Genomic DNA, 22,921 nt, shown 5'->3' with positions numbered 1-22,921 from the left:
CATTATTTCATTAGTCTTCGTTGATGTGGAGTGCATGTGTTTTATTTAATCTCCATCACACCGTATCCATGTAACAGGTTGGTATGTATTCAATGGCGGGAATGACACGATCCCCACACACTGTGTCACGGCGTACCACTGTGGCACGCAGTTTCCTGTTTGGATGAAAGGAAGTCTGCCTTCTGTTGGGGATGGGATTGTACACAGAGAGAGCTGCATTACACTCGCCCTCAATAAGTCTTCTTGCTGCGATATCACAATGGATATAAGGGTAAAAAACAGCGGTACCTTTTATGTGTATTACCTAAAACCGACGCCATTTTGCCCATCTGGGTACTGCGCAGGTAATTATACGAAGACTTAGGAAATTACATCGGTACTTCAAAAGAAGACATTAATTCGTGACCAACAAACTATTATTTAAGTATCATTATGTCTGTAATATGATTCCAAGACTGGTGGATTCTACGTTTTGCATTTTATATAGGGGAGACTTACTCGTGTAACACGGGCAACGTTGGGGGACAATACAAAGGTATAGTGGTACTTTACTCCATATACAGGATTCTATCCTGTTAAATTACTACGAAATTTGTTTGGTGATAATGATCAATAATGAACAATTCAAAACAATGATAACTATTCTGTACAGATCCTTACCCAAAGATGACAAACTTTCCTGTCCTTGGTAAACCGGAAGTAGTATCGAATTCAACGGTCAGATTTCCGTGTGAGGTGCAATACCCTATCGGCCAACCAGATGTCGGATTCGAAGTCATATGGACTGTTGATGGCCAAAAATTGGTAAATCCCAACACTGGTGCTCAGATTGTTGAACATTTAACTGGTGATTCTCGAACAGCGTACCTGGACTACAATACGCTGAAGGGCAACCTCGGTAAAACGGTGAGCCAGCTCTTTCAGTGCTGTGACGAGAACATTCATTGAAAATGATAATGAAAATAGTTATGGTAGAAATTTCGAAGTAAACTATATATTTCAGCCCTTCTTTTAATTAAATTGTTTGGGCTTTGCATTTTTTTTTTTTTTTTTTTTTGCTTTTGAATTTCAGTTGAAGTGCAGGGTCCGTAGTTACTACACAAACACATCCCATATACAGACATGTAGTGATAGTATCACAAGTGATGGGTACTTTTGTGGAATAAAGGTATATTGTAAAGGAAATCATGAGAAATGCGATTCTGTATTATAGTTTAACTGGTTTAAACCAGTTTGAATACTTCTTTTAAATTGGATTAAAGACGCTGCCATATGTATATGTAGGTCCTTACAGAGAGAATTGTTGTGGATGAGAAGGGTCCAGAGAAGATGGTCACTGTAGAATCCACACTTCCAATTCCGTGTAATACGGCACATATTGAAGAGTGCAAGATAACCTTCAGTCTGGATACTCATACCAAAGGTTATTTCAATTTTCCCTAGGAATTCAGGCCCAAAAGAATTGTAAAAAGAAATTCGGGAATGAGACGGCCATCATTTTTACAGTTTTCTGTATATTTGACTTTTGAATATCTGATCTAGATACCATGTTTTCAACCTGTAACTATGACATCAAACTGGACCCTGTGACCGGTAAATATTTGGGATCATTCAAGGTGATAGCAACTAAAGACTTCGTCAGCGATGGAACCAGGACACACGAAATTTCATTCAAGCCGATTACCGATTTCAATCACCTCGTATGGACAGGGTACAATGTACCGCCTGTTCATGTAAGCACATACGTACTTTTACTCTGACTGTGTTGTGATTTAAATACATGTATGTTTAAATTTCATTTATGGTAGAGTTTAAATGATAACTTTAGAGAAATAATGTAATTCATGTCTTATCCTGTTATTCTTAACTGAAACAGCTCACCGATAAATTACTCTAAACTTTAGTAAAATAATTAATCCTTACACTACTCTGTGTATATGTGGTAAAATTCGAACTTTACAAATCTGATATTTGTTTCTTCTCGAAGTATAAATAGATATACATGCAGTCGCATCACGTTAGAACCACGGGCACTGAAAGTTAATGTAAATATATAGCATGTGCATGTATAAAAAAGGAAGGGTAGGACACTCTTTTTGAGGCAAATTCGGTTTCGGGTTATTGTGGGCGCTTCTCAAACGGCCCGATGCGATGAATCGTTCACATATACCTTACTTTCAATATCTGTACGAGTTCGTTCCGCTACAATGCCGTTCCTTCGAAGAAAAAGATGTTTTTACACCTCCAAGTGCCTAAGAATTTCGCTAGACTGTCTTACTTCCGGTTTAATCGCACTGAATCGAAAGGTAAGTTCTGATTGGTCAATGTAATAAACATAAACAAACGTGACTTTTCCCGGGAAATTAAGGTGTAAAACGATGGATTTGACAGATGAGATTGAACATGCTGTGGAAAATGGCCACATTATTATAATATCGGGTCAAGCAGGGACAGGAAAATCGTTCATAATTAAAAAACTGTACTATAAACTTAAGAATGATTGGAAAAAATAAAAAAATAACTGCAGCCACAGGCATTGCAAGTACTATATTACCCGAGGCTTCTACTGTTCATAGTTTTTTTGGACTACAGGATGGTAGATACCATCTCACGCAACTTATCCAGAAAGTTTGTGATGATGACAACTATAATGAAGTCAAGGCAAAGATTATTGACACTGAAGTTCTTTTCATTGATGAAGTGTCAATGTTGTCACTAACAAATTTCACAAACATTGATGCACTATGTAGGGCAGTGAGAAACAATGATATACCTTTTGGAGGTATGCAGGTTATTTTATCCGGTGACTTTTATCAACTTAAACCAGTACCAAATTCATACGGTGACAACTGTGAATACATATTCCTTGCAATTAAGCAGTTCCATAGATTTGTACTGCAGAAAGTACATAGACAAACCGAAGGCAAGTCATGTTTTGTTTTTTCATCACATTAGGGGAAATTTTAATAAGTTTTATAAATGGTTTAATTAGACCATCTTCAACATCAGTATTTCTCTTCCAACTATAAGGAATATAAAATGATAAGTAATTGACTTGAAAGAACATACCAGCCCCCCCCCCCCCTTTCAATTTGGGATACTTGTATATGAATTCAGGGATGAAATCAGATTCGAATACTTGAAATAACAAGGTGTAAAATAACCAAACTTATATATTTAAAAATAATGGGGGCTTGAACTGCTAATTTCTTGATCCTCCGTTGGGACCATTGTATATTTAAGATATTCATTCCATTAAGAAAATTCCTTTACCCTTTTCATTTGCAAATGTTCATAATAATATATCATGGCCATAATAATTTAACAGATATACTGTATACTATAGAAAACAAAGTTACTTATGCTCATGCCCAATGAAAAATAATGTCTGACTGCCTTATTTTTTCCCCACTTGTCAAAGTGCCCAAAAACTAAAAATGTTTTGTTGTAACACCCCCCCCCCCCCCACACACACAGAGAGAGAGAAGAACTGACAGTGCTTCCTATGGTCCTGTAGATTTATCATTACTATTTTTTATGTCATTATAAATTGAAATCATTTACAAAAAATTACTTTATTAAATAGATACTTTAGTCAGAGCTGTTCATCAACTAAGCAGAGGTGGTATCAAAGATGATACTGATAACTTCCTAAAACGAATGAAGAGACACCTGCCACCTGGAAATCCACCAACAAAGTTATTTGCCAGGAATTTTGATGTTGAGAAATTTAATTCAGACAGTTTGATGGATATGAAAGGTAAATATAATGCAAATGTGAAGTAAAGCTAAAACATTGATTTTAATGTCAAAACATGTCCGCTGTATATAAATCTTATGGATTTTAAAGTCGGGGCAATTTTATTGGCAGCTTGTTCAATTTTGATGCCATTTTCTTCTTCTGTTTGGGTGACATTTTACATTTTTTCAGCACTGGTTGGTTTGTTGATATGGAAAAACATTTTGCAGATTCTAATCCAGCATTTGATTTCCTGGCCTTTGACTTTAAAGACTGCCCTAGTACTACAGAATTAACCGTTTTACAATAATTTGCATAAGTTGGATTACTATTGCTACCATTAAACATTCCTTTCTCTTGACAAAATATATTTTCTGCAATGTCATTGTTAAACCTAGATGGTTTAATGCTGGCCACAGGGATCATATCTAGGTGTTGCTGACAAATAGCAGGGAAACTGAGCAACATGTTCTCTATGTCCTCCACACACTGTTTTGATGGTAGCATTTTATGCTTAGATTCATTTTTTAAGTCCATGACTTCTTTTTGCCAACCTTGCCACCACTGAAGAATTTCTTTCAGACGACTAAGGCGCTGGTCTGAGATTGACGTCACTAGTGCTTTATCCCTGAATATTTTATTAAAGAACTTGTGTTTTCTAGAAGTTCAATGGCCCCATCAAGAACAGAAGCATTTGATAGACAGTTTTGGTAGGATTTCATAAGGTTGAACATTTCAGAGTCAAGCATGGTCTCTGCCAACTCATTGCGCATCTTTTCAGCAAGGTTTGGGTGTAAGTGAGAATCTGTTACCTTATGATGTATCCTCCGTGCATTTACTGTTCTATCCCATTCCACAGCCATTTCCCACTGCTTCCATACAATGAAATTTCCATGGAGTGTTAACTTTCTTGTGTGTACCCCTTTAATATCTCCACTTTTGAGAATACTTTTTCTTAGTTTTTTCATGTTGTGAGAAAAATCTTGAGTATGGAATATTGTTGTCAGTGGATAAACCAAAGGCTTCCATAGTGAGTGTCTCTTGGGTTTCCATTGAAGTGGAGGTTCATAAAACTCCTGTTCTCTTCGCCGCCATCTTGCATAATATACTGTAAATGTATTACATTTGGCTGTGTATTCTATTTAGAGCCTTTGGCGGAACGCAGCTTCCGCTAAATTAAGTACATCGCTAAATGCCATCCGTAAGTCTAGATGTTTAAAGTAATTCAGGAATGCGCTAAATCAAATCTACGCTAACTTGTTGACAAAACGATTTCCGCCAAATATCGTACACGCCAAATATAATACGTTTACAGTAATCTATCTGAAATTCCCAGTCACTAAGCTTTTCAATAACATTCCATATTATGATGCTCAGTTCCGAGGCTTTAATTCCTCCAGTTGGGAAATGGCATATAGGGAACCGGAATCCTGTGAAGCCTACAAATGTAATTTGTATGACTTCACTTGCAAGTTGCCGAGTCACTGTTTGATCTTTCATTACTCTCATGTTTTGAGCCTCCTCACTTAAATCAATCCAACCAGTTATAATAGGTGTACCAACTTTCATCTCCACCACCAAATCTTGCTGTACTTTGGTTTCATCATGATGCAATCCACCTACCCATCCATTTGGAGGTAGTTTAAGTCCCTTTGCAGATTCATACATCCACCTTAGGGTGGTGTCACAGATTCCTGGTTCTTGTGGGATGCAGTTCTTGTATCGTCTGAGTTGCCTTCCAGATGGCAACACTAAGACATTGCTTTCTAACAGAGTCTGGTATGCTTTAGGACTCCTTATCCAAAGAGAGAGACATAAACTCACAACATCTTTGTTCCAGCGTCTAGCCTGTGGTGATTTTGAACACAATATTTCATGTTGTGATTTTAAGAATAGTTTCATTTTGTCAGATGCATTTGGAAAAACTTATTCTAATATATTTGATAAGTCTGCATGGTCACTTTCTGAAACAAAAATTTCATCTTTATCACAAATCGGTTTCTCTGAAAGTTTTTAGGGACGGAACATTCTTTCATACAAGATAATGCATGGTCATCTCCTTTGGAATGGATAACGATATTAGGCTTGCAACACATATTTTCTTTGTCATTGTCAACTCTTTTGGTTTCTTTTTCTGTTTTTGCCGCAACTTCAATTTTTGACATTTTTTACACAAAAAGTAATTGCTCTGGCTGATGAAAGAAACTACCTGCTGACATCTTTCTGAGCGATATTGTAACTCAGATGAACTCATCGAACATTCATTTACACTAACTTTCTCCTGAATGATTTGTTTGCTTTCAAAAGGTATGCAATAGTTGTATTTAAATCCTCTACATAGTTCAATACATTCAACAATCTTCAAAATTTGTTTTAGGCTTTTTTCATTCAGTGATTGAACTTTATTGTCAATGAACAGTTCATTTAAATCAACTTTCTGTCCACGCACTTTCAGTTGCCAAGTACATGAATTTGAATCATCTTCTTGTCGTAGAAAATTAACTTCTTTCATAATGAAGCTCCCATTACAGTATGTGTTGCTTTTTAAGCCAATTGATATCAATTCTAAATCCTGGTGAAGGACCATAACAGATTTCGGTAGTAAGTCTGTTACATCTTGCCACAAGATAGTTTCATTTGAAGGTCTGCAATTCCAGAATACACCTGAATAGCAGGTAACTCTATGGCCATTCCTGTAGACTTTAGATATTTTTATGTGTTTAAAACCCTTCAACAACAGTTTACCAACAAGCTTGTCAGACTTCGGAATGCCGGATTTCTTGGATATATCATCAGAAAATATTTTGCCAATCGTATCTTCTATGTTTTCCAAAATCCTGAAACAGAATATTAATTTGAATTTAAATTGGATTGTTATATACGAAATGATTATCACCGGTGGGTTCAGAAATTATTTTTAACCAGAAAGAAAATGCTCTCCTAAATGAAACACTTTTAAAATATTTTTTTATATTTCGTTTACACTGAAGGGTGTTGGTGGGGAAGGGGCTTGAGGTAAGGGGGGATTCCACACAATTATATGTCGTGGACAGGCTCCATAAATACAACTCTTCCTATCAAACCAGTAAGTGTCCAAAAAGACATTGTTATTTATTTATTTATTTTAACAACGTTAATTCATTACAGTAAAACTGAAAATGCAAGGGAGACATAGCCCCGCCTCCCTAAAATCTCTTTTCCAGATAGACTTTCCATTATTTATTACCATTGAGCTATGCATATATTCACGTTAATTTTTCTCCTCTTCAACATTGTGGGCTGAAAAACTTGATAAAACATATACCAGTATACTTTTTAGCTCACCTGAGCTGAAAGCTCAAGTGAGCTTTTCTGATCGCCTGTTGTCCGTCATCTGTCCGTAAACTTTTTACATTTTTGACTTCTTCTCCAGAACCACTGGGCAAATTTCAACTAAACTTTGCCAACAGCATCCTTGGGTGAAGGGTTTTCGAGTTTGTTCAAATGAAGGGCCAAGTCCCTTTCAAAGGGGAGATAATCCCAAAAATGCAAAAATAGGGTGGGGTCATTTAAAAATCTTCTCAAGAACCATTGGGTCAGAAAAGCGGAAATTTACATGAAAGCTTCCTGACATAGTGTAGATTCAAGTTTGTAAAAATCATGGCCCCCGGGGGTAGGATGGTGCGACAATATGGGATCAATTTTTACATACAAATATGTAGGGAAAATCATTATAAATCTTCTAATGAAAAATCACTGGGCCAGAAAAGTTTACATTCACATGAAAGCATCCTGACCTAGTCCAGATTCAATTTTGAAAAAAAAAATTATGGCCCGCGGGAGTAGGTTGGGATCACAATAGAGATCAAAGTTTTACATGCGAATATATATGAAAAATCTTTAAATATGCTCTAAGGATATATAAATTATAAAATTTAAATTGGTATATGGTAACATTATTTTACTTTTGTGTTGTTTTACAGGTGAAATAAAGATTTTTAAGGCAACAGACTCAGGAGATGCCAACAAACTAACACAGTTTTCAAGCATTGCACAGAAACTTCATTTAAAAATATATGCTCCTGTGATGCTGCTTGTAAATTTATCTACATCACTAGTGAATGGTCAGTGCGGAGAAGTGAAGGGTTTTGGTGAGAATTATGTGGAAGTTTTCTTTCCTCAAACAAAGAAAAATGCAAAGATTTACCCGTACAATTTTACCATTTATGATAAGGAGAGGGGAAGAGACATTGCATGTCGCAGGCAAATTCCCCTAAAGCTATCATTTGCAATGACTATTCATAAGGCACAGGGACTAACTTTGGATCGCGTTGAAATTGACTGTCGATATATGACTAATCCAGGCCAAATAGAGGTAGCAGTGTGGAAGTGCAGAAGCATTAAAGGACTTCGGATTCTAAACTACTCCAAACATTTAGTCAAACAGCATAAAGGAGATGTTTACAAGTTTTATTCCAACCCATTCTTGCCCATTCTTCCTGACCTTTCATGCTGCAAAATGTCACCACTCCTGGATAAAGTGATTATAGAACCTTTCTCAGCAGACACAAATACTGAAGATGAGGAATCCGAGAATGATGAGGATCAAACTTTGAGAAAAGAAGTAGAAGATGTTAATCTAATGGACAATCTCTTCAGCAACTGGGATGAAGAATGGCAGGGTTTGGAGGAGAGAGAATTAGAGGCTCATGTTTGCCAAAATCCCATACCAGATGGTGTCAACATGGATTGTATCATGGATGGAATTCAATACACAGAGCCAATTTCAGATGAACAAAGGAATGTAAACACCTGTTTATCAGATCTACGGAGTCGTAATGCATTTTTGCAATAACATTTATGACAAATTACAGTCCTATTTCAAAGATCCTATTCCAAAGGATGGAAAAATTGAAAACAAACACACTACAGCATTTTTTAAGAAAGTGACATTATTCAGTGGCCACAATTCTTACCAAAATGAAGTGAAAAAAATTATTTCACTGTGCGATACCATCAAAAGCACATTATCGTGTATGTTTTGGCATATTACAAAAGTTGCGGTCCATTATTGTTCAAAAGGCCTCTGAACCAGTATATATTACAGCAAGAGAAACAGCAAAGGTTAAAGTTTAGAAGGTTCAACAGTCAAAAGGAAGCAGAGCAAACACAAGATACATAGGTGGATGGTGCGTTGCCACAATCAGACGCAGAAAGAAATCCTTTGTCACAAGCAATTTATACAAAAAATCTGTAAAATTGCAGGTGAACAAAACAGACAGAGAAATGATTCCTTGGTCAGCTTGCAGGTGATGAGAGTTACTTAGCTAAAAGTTCTAAAGATCAAGAATCATTATCTGAAATTCAGAGAAAGCAAACCGCTCTTTCGAATCTGACTTGCATTACGGATGACGGATTTCAATTTTCCCTAGATTTAGACCAACAAATCCAACAGCTGGAAACATTTGAAAATTTGAACTTGTATGGACAGAACTTTTACAGTTACATCTACTCTAGTTTACAGGAAAGTAAGGACTTAACAAATGCTTGGTTGACTCTCTTTCATGACGAGGATGAAATGAAAGTTAATGACTACAAAGAAAGCCTTGAAAACATCTACCTTGAAGTCCTTACAAAATATATCAAAATGTCCTCAGCACAGTTCCGCCAGGAATACAAAAGAGAGCTAAGAGTACAAAAAGAAGAGGCTCACAGAAAACAGATCCGTATGCGAACAGACAAAGCAAACAAACAGAAGCTGGACTTCAATTTTATCATTGTTGATAGAAGCGATTGCAAGTTAAAATCTCATTTGCGTCTCCAGAGCGAGTTGTTAGATAATGACAGTTTCTTAGAATTGTTTAGCAAATCAAATCTGATGCAGCTATGTAAAGCATATAATCTGAGTATTTCAAACAGGATGAAAAAAAAAATGAGTTATGTGCATCTTTAAAAAAATCAATCCAAGACCAAGATAAAATGCCTAATTCTGCAATTCTAACTAATGAAGCAGTAGAGAAAGTCACATTTAAAGAAACATCCTCTGCACAGAGTCGATCAACATCACTTGAAGATGTCAGTCCACGCCCATCAGGGGGAGGTAATTCAAATTCTGTATTGCATTATCTAATGATTTTATTCTCTTAAAATATAGAGACCCACAGATTGATGGGCAGCAATTTGATTTGTTTAATTATGTTAACTAATTGCACTATCATATTCTAGTACACAAGTTAATTTTCACTGAAATCTCACTGTAGGTGTAAATCAATGCTAATTTCAATACACTGAAACTGATGTACACCTGTTCATAGAATGAAACTATTAAAACAGGCATATTGTCAAATTACTGCTAAAATATTAATGAAAAAATTTCTTCTTTAAAAGGAGTACCAGGGTTTGATATGTGATTTTAAAAAATACATATTGTTCATTATCATCAGATAAATTTTATGAATTTTAATCCATAGAAGGCAGCATCCAAAAATCTAATCCAACCTGTAACAGAGACATGAAAAGAAAGAGGAAACAAGTAGCAAAAGGGAAGAAGAAACAAAAAACTGCAGACCAGGAGTTGAGTGATGTGTACATGTGTGGAATATGTGACAAGCAATGTGTCGATGAGTGTGTTTGTTGTGACATATGTGATACATGGTATCACTTTATTTGTTTACAGGTTGATGGGGATGAAGAGGAGTTTAATGCTGATTGGTATTGCAATATTTGTAAAAATACTTAAACTGCCTGAACTCAAGCACATTTGTCTCATTTTGTGTACTGTAAAACAAGGCAATTGTCTTAAAGTTTTCAAATTGATGGGATTAAAGTCATTGAAGAGGAGAGTTTATAATGTCATTCTTATTGGTTCTGAAATAATGATTTAATTTAGAATATTTGAAGTATAAAAACAAGCATGGCTCATGTACTTAACCACTAGTCTCTAATACCATCATGAAAATGATGAAGTAATAATTATCCTGAGAATTATTTTTTCTACACATGTATTTATGGATTAGATAACATGTGTCACTTAATTCAGACTTATTATTACAATCAAATATTATACATGTACTTAAGGTAACTCCATACTCGCAGTTTTATCTGATACAAGTTTAAAATGTGTATTCATTTCCATTTATTAGAGTTAAAACTAACAAATTATCAAATAAAATACATAGGTCATCACGATTTTTAAGATATCATGAAACGTACATAAACAGAATCATATATCACCTTCAAAAAATTGCAATTTTTCTTAAACAGCATTATCAACATTCCATACAAACTGTTTATGATGATATAGTAGCATTCATAACAATTGCATGAAACTGTATCTTCACAAAAATATACAAAAAATAAAGGAATTCATCGCATAGTAGACTTGATAAAGAAATCAATAGAAACCAAGTTATTGCCCTTGGATTCAATATTTTGAAACGTATCATTAATTATTCATCTATAACTTTTGAAATATTTTATCTGAACAAGATTTTTTACAATAACTAAAGGAAAAGACTCCAACAAATTTATGTTCCTATCATGCATAAATCTAAATATATCCTTGATTTGGCAAAATCTGATGACATCACAGGAGGGTGGAATTACTTTAATTAATACCTGCTTTGTGTGAATGTATACCCTTTGTGCAATTTGAATTGTATTGATTCTGATTTAAATTCTTGCATGAATCATTCAGGGCCCAAGACCATAAACTGAGAATAGACTTAATCAAAATTTTGATCAGTTATATCTCAAGATTTATCTAGCTCAGATGTTTAAAAAAAATGCAGGTTTATCAAAAATTCAAACATATACCGAAAATCTTATTTCTTTATGAAAATTAATTCAAAAGTTAGCTGGATTTGAAATTTAGACTTTTAAAGAATATTCTCAGTTTATGGTTTTGAGGCCAGTATTTCATCATGCCTGTTTAACTGTATTACAATGTTCTTCATTATTTGTACATTTAATTACGAAAAGGCTAAAACATATTTAAATACAAGAACTCTTTCCAAACGTTTGATACCATCTTCACAAGTCAAGGGTTATTGATTCGTTACCTCGCACTAACCCTTGACATCAGTCGCTATTTAAAAGTTGGGCTCGAGAAAAAGGATGACGCAATACGCTAAAATAAATCAGCCAATGGGATTTCTTGTTTCAGATGAAAGTTTGGTAAGGGAATAAACAGAAAGTAAAAAATGGCGTCCGTTGACGAAAAGATATGTGAAAAACATCAAATCGATCATTTGACTGAAAACCAAAAGCTTTCGATATCATGTATCAGAGAAGAAAAAGATGTTTTTATTGGAACTAAAACCGGCAGTGGTAAATCGCTATCTTACGAAGTTGTTCCCATTATTTTGGAGGAAAATGCAGTGACGCTGATAGTCGCCCCACTTTTCAACATCATTGCGTGTTAAATTATTTCGTAACGCAATCAATAATTAATATTTTTCGTCCTTTAATTGTTGTAGTTTATTATTTAGTTCATAGTCAATTTTAGACAACTTGTTTAATTTGTTAAAACATAGTCGACAAACGTACTTCGACAATCCATCATTTTCATTCGGCTCATACTCCAAAACCTCGTCTAATTGTTTTTCAAGCAAAACGAACTCCCGAAAATCAATCGACGGTATCTGTCTTGTACTAATTGGCCACAAATTCTACACTATAATGCCGTCGCCATGCGTGTTTACTGTTTAGTTTTGTTTTCGACCGATTATAAAAGCCGTTGTCTGATTGGTTTGCAGCTTCAGGCTGCAAACCAATCATATGCTTCTTCTCGAGCCCAACTTTTAAATAGCGACTGATGTCAAGGGTTAGTGCGAGGTAACGAATCAATAACCCTTGACTTGTGAAGATGGTTTGATACATACCATGACAAAATAAACTGTTTCTTAAAAATATTAAATTCATTTTATTATTGACCAATCAGAACTTACCTTTCGATTCAGTGCGATTAAACCGGAAGTAAGACAGTCTAGCGAAATTCTTAGGCACTTGGAGGTGTAAAAACATCTTTTTCTTCGAAGGAACGGCATTGGAGAGGAACGAACCCGTATAGATATTGAAAGTAAGGTATATGTGAACGATTCATCGCATCAGGCCGTTTGAGAAGCGCCCACAATAACCCAAACCCGAATTTGCCTCAAAAAGAGTGTCCTACCCTTCCTTTTTTATACATGCACATGCTGTATATTTACATTAACTTCCAGTGCCCGTGGTTAGAACAAGCAGATCTTAACCACGGTGAGGTACAATCCGATTCCTTTTACCCATAGGTAACGACAGTGAGCAGTGATCATGGACATTGCAATGCACATGGAGATCCTCACATGCAGTTAATGGACTACAAGGGGTACTGTAATGATTCATTTCCTTAAAGCGTATACTGGGACGTTTATTTCTCACATTATCACCAGTGTGAGATCGACTTTACCCATGTGAAATTTTTCTATATCATATACCTAGTAGCTACAAAACCCAGTTCGACTTTAGCATGTTTCACAATGCCAATAGTACTGGAAACAACCATTAAAGTAAACTCACTGAAGGAATAAAATAGTCAAATATCGTTGTACAGTATACCATGTATTTATGCTTGGGTCAATATCCCCCCCCCCCCCATTTAAAAAAAATGTTTATCAACTTGTTGTGTTTTAGGTATATGATATAAACAATATCACACTCTAATGTTGATCTCAGACCTGGAATTGCCCCTCGAGTGATCTCGGGGCCAATCCCAGGTCCGAGATCAACATTAGAGTGTGATATTCTATATGTCTCACACTGCTGCGACGTCATTTGATTGTGACGTCATATATTTTCTATGATTTACGTTACACGGTGAAGATTTACGTTACACGGTGAAATAAAAATATTTTGCATTGTTTTCTTTAAATTTTAATGCAGTATACTTTCTGATGGACAACCTTGGGTTTTTTAGTTTACACTTACAGTGTAAACTATTTTCGGGTATGTTCTTTCTGCCTATCTAATTAGTTTTTGCATCGAAGTTCAAATGAGCATTTTGATTTTCTCAAAGCTCCTAAATTTATGCACTAAACTGTAGGTAAAATGTGAGAAAAATAATTCTTCATTACCCGTGTGGGATAGGGAAATCCCACCTCTGGAACAAGATTAACTTTCTAGAACTCGGCAAAGCCTCGTCCTAGACTGCGAATCTTGTCCCCTCGGTGGAATTTCCCTATCCCACACTCGTACCAATTAAGGATTCTGTTAATCACAAACACTTACAACTATAAATACTTAAAATCATTTACAGAAACATCAACGTTTATGTGACGGGGGAATTAACATTGTATGAGTGTAAATCAGCCGGTGATCCTACAAAATGCCTCCAGGTAACAAGTTCAATCATTCAGACTTTCGGGTATTTTGCATACACGCCAGTTTCAATTCAATCTACAAAACATTCCGTTATAAAATAAATATAATTCCATTGATAAAACTTAGGTACAGGTGAGGACCTGGCCTTGTGGAAACTTCCATCCCTGTATATGCGCTTTGGTTGCTAGAGAAGGAAATGATGCTGTACAAATTGACATGTGTGAGAAACGAAGGAACCAACACACAGTACCGGAAGTTACAGTCTTATCAGAACGAGGTCTCAACGGAACCACATTAAACAGAGACAGAAGTGGAAAAAAATTCTTTGTACTTTTGTTCGTTCCATTTTCTGTATACATTGTAATGTCATGGGTACCCTCTTTTTAAACATTCTTCTCGAATTTGGTCCAAAATGTTTATTGTATTTCAAAATCAAGATACACAAAGTAAGAAATATGTGTAACGCTCATACCTTGTGAAGCTAAATAGACTTATAAAAATATTTATCTTTAGTTCGTTATAAGGAAATAGTGGGAAATTCGCGTTTGTGACGTCATATCATTACTAAAACTATTACAACCAGCTTCATGTATATGACATTAAAATCAAATTCGTACAATCATATCTATTATTCGTGAATATCTAGATTACTTTCATTAGACAATAAGTTTATGTATTTTTCATGGGATTTTAGATTAACTTTCCATCCGGTGCACGTGTTGTTGCCAGTACGTACGTTTTGAGTCCTCGAGGCCACCCCCACGAGAAGGACGGAATAATTGATGTAGATATCCAGGCTCCTCCAGACAATAAAGGATGTGGCCAAGGAATATGTGGTCTTTGGAACGATGACCCCCACGATGATCTGTTTGGAGCAGACGGACATCATTACTCACTCAGTCATGTCACCGAGTTCGCCGAAACATGGCGGTAAAATGCCACAAATTTATTCTGTACACGACATAGTTTGAAAGATCTAAATTGTATACATACATTCACTACCAATATGTTGCAGTGCATATTTTCTATATTCTTGTAGAATAAAACCATCGGAAAGCCTTTTTAACCAAGTTTTGAGCTACCAGCCTTTTTATTCCACTCAACATACGTACTGCACATGTAGTAATGGTAGAACTGACTGCACTAAAACATCGAGAAACCCAAATAAACATGTAGGTTATTACAATATATACATGTCTTTCTAGGTAAACCCTTTTCTTGTTTTATTTAGCTATACATGTACTTCCACATATTAGAACTTAGAGTATGTATAAAATCTCTTTTAACCGTACTTGAACAAACCATACAAATGAACTGCATTTCACAGAACTGCAATGGAAAATGTGAAACTGTACACATCTCCAGACTTAACAGACACCACTACCGACGATACTCGGATGACGACATTGATGGGGAAGAACCTGTAGATGACATCATCATTCAGAAGAGACGTGCGTTTTTCACCATTCACAAACATCTTTTTCGTTGTGCTGCTGGTGTGGAAATATTATAGATAAAACAATTCAATTCTCGTATGATGTGTTCTTTCTTTTTCCAGATAATTTCAATTACAAGCCCAGAGATGTGTTTCCCGCTGTAAATGGAATAGACGAGGCACAAGCAAAAAAGATGTGTAAAGATGGATTACAAAAATCCACATTATACGAACGTTGTCATGACGAGCCAGGGGTAAATAAAACCGCGCTGCTTGACTCCTGTATGGAAGACGTCAAGGTACTGTAAAGCATCCTCTACTGTAGAGGAATTTACTAAGTAATTTGTTATCAAAGGTTAGATTCAATCGTGCTTAAATATATGCTTAGTAGGTTTTAAAGAATGTCAGGAGAAAGCAGTCTTTTGTTGAAAGATTGATACTAGGACTGAGGGTCTGGAACCTAGCTGAAAACGTAATACGCGTATCATGTAATGTGATGGTCCTAGAAAGGCTTTACAAATTATTTTTGCAAGGGGGGTCTCTTAGTCTCTTAAAAGACTTCAATTTAACATTTTAAAACTTCGCGGAAGCTAAATCACTTTGAATTTGCCTTTTGCTTCATTCAGAAGGATCGCGGTAGCCAAATGGTTAGGATGTTCGCTTCGCAACCGGAAGTACGGCTTCGATTCCCTATCCCATCAAAATATTTAACATGTTGGTGGTGAATGTTCCTTTGCCAAATGTTCGGAATTAAAAGTGATAATCACGGGTCTTTCGGATATAACCTTAAAAAACGGAGGTTCCCTATCGCAGTAGGTGTTGGCACGATAAGAGACCCTGACTGCTATAGCCTTGGGTGCCAAACATAGGTCAAGATTTGCGGCACTTCACCTACAACTGGTAATGTCTGTGTATGCGGGGGAAAAGATTCTCGAATGGGACGTAAAACTACAAACAAAAATCTTCATTTAATTTAAAAGTTTACATTGACCAGCATGTTCCATCATGTTATTCCATTATAGTATAGGCCTCAGGAAGTGATATGTTCCTTGTGACACAAATGTCAGCATTCGACAGCTTATGCCAGAACGAGGTTATGAAGAACATAAACAATTATAAAAAGAACCCGGATGGCGATCTGATTCCACCTCTTGACGTGACAGACCATGCATGTCCTAACCAATGTAGCCGCAGGGGTACATGTATCTATGGCCAATGCAATTGCAATCCTGGATATACATCTGTGGACTGTGGTGTCAACTTGAATGATACGCCCAACATCGTTCAAATCAGGGGGTAAGGAAACAAAACAATGTAAGACGAAAGTAAATGATACAATTTATACAACAGTTGTTTCCTTCTGCAGGAAAATATTGCAAACATTTCCGGTATTTTCTCGTCCGTAAATGATACACGTTGTAGTTCTCTTTATAGTTCCCCATACAATATACATGTAACTGTCTAATATTATTTGTAAAAAAAAAAAAAAAAAAAAAAAAAAACAAACAAAAAAAAACAAACCGCAAGGCAGTTGTGTAGCTTCTACATACTGTTTATTTAGTCCAATCCCAATTTTGGAGGATGAATTAAAATGTACACAAGTCTCCCTCTCTATCATTCACATGGTGTTCGTTTCTATTCAAAACAATTATTTCAAAATATCTACAATTTAATGTAATAGATTAATATTTACCAATAGAGCAAATACAAACTCTTGCCTAATATTTCGACAACTCGAAACTATGTTGTAAACTAAATTTCATTTTACATAAATACTAAATCACCTGGTCCAGGTAGGAGGTCGGATTGTGGGTTTTGACACGAATCCTGCTTATATAGCACCAAAAGCAGTAAGACAACTCGCACTCAAAACAACTAATAAATATCAACCAATCACACCACTAGAAATTCTCACACCCATACTCTCATCGTGCATGTATATATACTGACCTTTCACACTGCTCTCCCCACCAATCGGCGTTCATTGCAATGAATGGGATGGAAATCCATCTGTGTAATGTAATGATATGATGAATAATATTGAAATTATACTCTTATATTTAAACATGTACTCATTCATCCTGTGACATGTATTTTTTTCTATAGTTACTCAAGTGACCTGTTGCAATCCATGCCTGTCCATTGTTGTCCGTCATGAACTTTTGAACAGTTTTGATTTCTTCTAAAAACTGCATGGACAAAATAATTTTACCGAAGTCCCTTTCTTAGATATCTGGGAATAGGAAAACAAAAAATGTGAATTTCATGGTCCTTAGCTGCTCCTATGGGTACTGCTGAAACTGTTCAATATTGAAAAATCTTTATAGACCGGCACATCTGGCATAAAAACTTAGTGAATATGACAGCTTCTACGAAAATTGTGATTTTCGAAACTCCTGGGTTAGTGGTTCCAGATTGTGGTTCTATGGTTCCTCAAGTGAATATACATCACATCTTCAGAAAACGCTCTACTCTGGAACATCTAACTCATACGCTGTACAAAGCTTGCTTATGACTGGACGATGTGTCATGACCCTGAATCGAGGCCATTTAATCACGGTTTAAAATGTTTCCCAATTCTTTTCTGAATAATATTTGATAATGCACTGACGATTAATGTTTAGTAATAAAATGATTAATAAAAAAGAGAAATACTCGTCTGGGACACAGCTCAGTAACTAAGTGATATTTGCGATACATATTTTAAACAAGAGACCTTATTGGTCACCTGAGTATTGGTTATATATCCAGTTTTCAAAAATTTAAAAATGCACACTTGCATTATATATATACACACAACATTTGTGTGATATTCAGGTGACCGTTATTTTTGTTTCACTGTTGTATGACGCCAAAGTAGAAATATGCCAAATATACATGTATTCTCGTTGGCAATTAATTTGGCTCTTTTTCATTGCAAGAAACGGACTGTGTGACATTAGAAAAAGGCCATGTGTTCAGACCAATGTGATTGCAGAAAATGTAATGGAAACTGAAAATATGACATGTGGTTTCCAGCTGTCAACAGTACGTTTTTGGTTTGGTTTGTTTATCATTCTTTTCACGATTTTATTTGCTAGAATTTATTAGTTCATGAGCTTGTTTTACAGAGGAACTTGCGACTAAGACAATAATCATGTAAGAAACTATGAAACTGTCTTGGGTATGATTTTCCCCCACAAATATCACTTCTTCTATTTCATACTTATCAATTGTTTCTTATAGTAGCGAAGAGAAGGAATCGATCCAATGTTACAGTGTTTGTTCTAAGTTGTAAGATCTTTCATAAAACGAAAACCAGACTACTGTTAAGATTGTTGTTTTCGACATACCGGGTAATTAAAAATTGAACGTTCGAAAAAAAATGAATGGTATTTCGTTAATAGATCTTACAAGGCAAGGATCGCTGAAATAAACTCTCGCGAAATGTAAGTGATTGACAGTAGTTCAAATGTCCTAAGAACAATGGATTCCATTCCGGAGATATATAGGCTAACGTTGATATGATATGAAACACTGTATGGTATCCTTTCTGTTGTGATGAACATTATTATGTATTGATAGGGATCGGGAACACTGGAAGTTCAACCAGCTGAACTTTTGTCTGCCTGGGAAATCATTTGTTCACTGCCTGTCCACAATGTATCCAAAGGTGACATCATGGTTTTTGTTTTAGCGATATGTGTGTTTTGGGGTGAGTGTTAGTTTCATTGCGCTATCGTATAACCAGTCCCTAAGAGTGACCTCGTTTTGTTGCAGGAAGTTCTTTACAGCAATATAACTTATCCATCTCACTAGATGGCACCACCTATAGCGCTGCACAGACGTTCACAGTGTATGATTCCGTGTGTCAACATTATGACAGCACAGGACACTGCAATCTTAAGGTAGTTATTAACATGGTGATTTACAATTATCACAAAGTGTATCCAATTATCCATCATTCTTAATACTACTTAACGTTTCCTAATTGACTTTTCTAGACAGACTCGTGTTTGATTGACGGACATTGTTACCAGTCAGGATACTTAAACACACAACACAACACAGTCTGTGATCCCTCAGTATCGCAAAATCATTGGTCCAATCCTGGTAAGTATCAGTTTGAAATCCTCTGATTTTCAACTTGTTCCGCCGTGCGAAACATTGCCATATTTATTGAATATTTTTGCACTCCCATAAAAGCTGCTATCAATGCAAGGTGAAGATAACGAACAGTGATCAATCTCATAACTCCTACAAGCAATACAAAATAGATAGTTGGGCAAACACGGACCCCTGGACACACCAGAGGTGGGATCAGGTGCCTAGGAGGAGTAAGCATCAATACATAGTTACAGTGTATCGTAAAATGACATACTGGTATAATCCGAGATTCCTCTGACTCCCACTCTCAATTTTATATTGTGATATACTATTAAATTAATTTAATGATTATTAATTTACACTTCTCTGCCCCATTCGCTTTTTGGTAACTATGCCTATCGTCTAAATTTATCAACCAATCAAATGTTGTCTTTTATTAGTGTCATTTGTTACTATTTCGATCTATCTAGGACACCCCCCCCCCCTATAGGGACAATTGATTGCGCCCTCTAGGGGGACCCCCCTTTCTACCAATCATATTTATTAATTATCTTATTTCAAATCATAACAATCTAATCATCCAATCAACGTTCATAAATATTCCTACTTCGGCATTTCAAATTCTAGTTAAGCGTCACTTTAGAAAATTTCACGAAGGGCAGAGGGCACGCAACCTTTAGCAGCAAGGCCACGCAGTCTAGGCCGTTTTCATACCATAAATTTTTCCAAACAAGGAATTATTGCAATGTGCTTTTAATACTAATTTTTCATTTTATTTTTTATTTTTTTATTATTATATATATATTAATTATTATATAACTTAAACCGTAGAAGTAGATTAGGTTAACCATGATTTCGCTTTATGTTTTGCTCTATGTACATTATTTTGTCTTACGCTTTGACTTTGTTATATATAATAAATCATGGTTATTTGGAGATATGTGGGGAGAGGGTCAGAGCGGAGCCCATTGAAAAGTGGAAATTCAGTTTTGCCTAACTTTTACAACTTTATTTCGTGGATCTAGCTTCCGAGATACTAGGATGATTAAGTAATCTGATGATTATTGTACAAGTTTACCAAGTCATATCGGTTTCCATGGCCCTATCACAGATAAATGAAATTGGTGGCCTCCTTCCCATTCGATTTCTACAAAAATTCCGGATCCGTTTAGATGGCGATACCATAGTATTTCTATGGTTAACTTGTAGAATAACCATGCGTTGTCTCAGATCTGCGTCTAGCTGCATCTCACTTTGCTCTGACGCTTCCCCACACGTCACCATATAAAAACAGGGCTAAGAGTGGGAGGAATCTTGGATACTCACAGACAGCGGTGGAATGGAAGTTAATGACCTTTTGATTAATGCTCAATCCATTATTTTGTGTTACTCGACCATCGTGACATAAAAATTGTTTCAGATCAACTATATCATTAGATTATGTGGAGAATATGATACGACCTTTGGACATCGGGCTAATATCAGGGTCTTGGCATGGGTTTATTGGGGTGCCATATGAAAAAGATACTCTGTATCATGTCTATTACATACTTGTTAATAACATGGGAAAACCACAAGTAAACAGAAATAAATATCACTTTATTGTTTATGTTAACAATTCAAAGGAATTATACTAAACAAAATTATTAAGATATACCGTACACAGGGTTATTTTCGCCCGAAGTCGCCCATGAGTGTAGGGGTCAAGCTGGCCAGGTGGCGAGGTCAAGCTGGTCAGGTGTGAAATCTGAGGAGATAGCATGTGAACGTTTTGTTTTCCTTTTGATATTCCTTTTGATTTTCTGAAAATTGGTGTGTGTATACAAGTCCAGATATTTTAATTAAAGAAGAACAACAATGGTTTAAAGTTTACACATTTATTAAATAAACAATTTGAACAACAATTGAACACAATTTTTAACGTCCCTAGAACGGGGCACTTTCATTTTGACTTCTCGGAAATGCGGGTATTTTCTGAAAATCGCTTTGACTTTGTTTTGTAAACAATGAGCTCAGCTATTCGGTAGTTCTATAAAACTGAATTCGGTTAACTTGCAAAGAGTTTATGCATATTTTCACTATATTGTGTGGTTTGAATGAGATCTTTCTGCATTAGGCCTTTATTTTGTGTTGAATCTTATGTGTTTGGTTGATTTTTTATTGTTGAACTCGAGAATGATTCACTCATAAGGAGACGTTATTACTGCCCGTGAAGGACTGCAAAATTTAGGCCTATGTTCGACGCTTACGGCCTTTGAGCAGGGAGGGATCTTTATCGTGCCACACTTGCTGTGACACGGGACCTAGGTTTTTGCGATCTCATCCGAAAGACCGCCCCATTTAGTCGCCTCTTACGACAAGCAAGGGGTACAGAGGACCTACAGTAGTACGACATAAATGAGTTCGCAAAATGGCCGACCGTCACGTCAATCGCAATAACACCTGAAATATTCTAAGCGCCTGTTTTGTATCAATAACAGAAAATTCACTTACCAAATGGAGTTAGTACTTTGTAATATGACCTCGGGTACGTAACACACTGCGAATTCTCCTTGGAAGAGTGTTATAAAGACTCCGAATATAATGTAAAGGGAGGTCACTCCAAATATCACGGACAACTCTCTCCAGGTCTTTGGCATTTCGGATCTCATTTGTCCGTCTCTGTACCCGAAGTTTTAACACTTTCCAGACATTTTCATTAATGTTAATGTCTGGACTCTGTGGAGGCCATGGAAGTGTACTGATATCATTGCCCTGCTTCCACTGATTTGAGCGCAAAGATACGTGGCAAGGAGCATTGTCCTCTTGAAAGATCCATCGGCGATTTGTAAAGTGTCGCGCAACAACTGGCCAGAGACATTCATCAAGAACTTCAATATATTTATCACTGTTCATGTTTTAAAGTTCCAACACCATAGTAAGATTTACAATCCCAAAACATAACAGAAGCTCGACATTGCGTCTCTCTGTCACTGCGTAGTCCTAAACATTCGGGGCGTAATCTTTCATCTGATTTCCTCCAAACATAAATTTTATTATCCCGACCAAGTTCAATTTTAGTCTCATCACTGAAAATGATGGAAGACCAATGGTTTTCAACTGTCCAGTGTAATTTTTGCCGACAAAATGTAGTCCTTTTCTCCCGATTCACACACGATATTGTTGTTTTCTTGGAAACAACACACCTTTTATAGCCGTCTTCGAATAATCGTCTACTCACAGTTCTGGTTGATACATTGCATCCTCTCCTCGCATTAAATCTGCTTGTAACATCTTTTAAAGTCTGACGCCGGTTGTTTTTTATGCTACGAAAGAGGATTCTGTCA

General features: G+C 36.1%; 1 protein-coding gene across 1 annotated transcript in view; it reads left to right on the top strand.

Annotated features, from left to right (window-relative positions):
- The window catches only part of LOC125681866 (von Willebrand factor D and EGF domain-containing protein-like), a 45,242-nt gene that overhangs the window by 8,322 nt on the left and 13,999 nt on the right, over positions 1–22,921 (top strand). Inside the window, exons 4-21 of the mRNA XM_056144438.1 lie at positions 78–344; positions 488–535; positions 653–906; positions 1,073–1,168; positions 1,285–1,423; positions 1,543–1,733; positions 13,006–13,082; positions 14,010–14,088; positions 14,201–14,401; positions 14,769–15,004; positions 15,114–15,246; positions 15,402–15,525; positions 15,633–15,808; positions 16,537–16,805; positions 18,431–18,536; positions 19,074–19,161; positions 19,269–19,396; positions 19,493–19,601. Of these exons, the coding sequence (XP_056000413.1) occupies positions 78–344; positions 488–535; positions 653–906; positions 1,073–1,168; positions 1,285–1,423; positions 1,543–1,733; positions 13,006–13,082; positions 14,010–14,088; positions 14,201–14,401; positions 14,769–15,004; positions 15,114–15,246; positions 15,402–15,525; positions 15,633–15,808; positions 16,537–16,805; positions 18,431–18,536; positions 19,074–19,161; positions 19,269–19,396; positions 19,493–19,601 (2,721 nt within the window). The remainder of the gene's footprint in view (positions 1–77; positions 345–487; positions 536–652; positions 907–1,072; positions 1,169–1,284; positions 1,424–1,542; positions 1,734–13,005; positions 13,083–14,009; positions 14,089–14,200; positions 14,402–14,768; positions 15,005–15,113; positions 15,247–15,401; positions 15,526–15,632; positions 15,809–16,536; positions 16,806–18,430; positions 18,537–19,073; positions 19,162–19,268; positions 19,397–19,492; positions 19,602–22,921) is intronic.

This window comes from Ostrea edulis, chromosome 1, assembly GCF_947568905.1.
Source record: "Ostrea edulis chromosome 1, xbOstEdul1.1, whole genome shotgun sequence".
NCBI classification, from domain to species: domain Eukaryota; kingdom Metazoa; phylum Mollusca; class Bivalvia; order Ostreida; family Ostreidae; genus Ostrea; species Ostrea edulis.
This window is presented reverse-complemented; position numbering and strand designations above follow the sequence as displayed.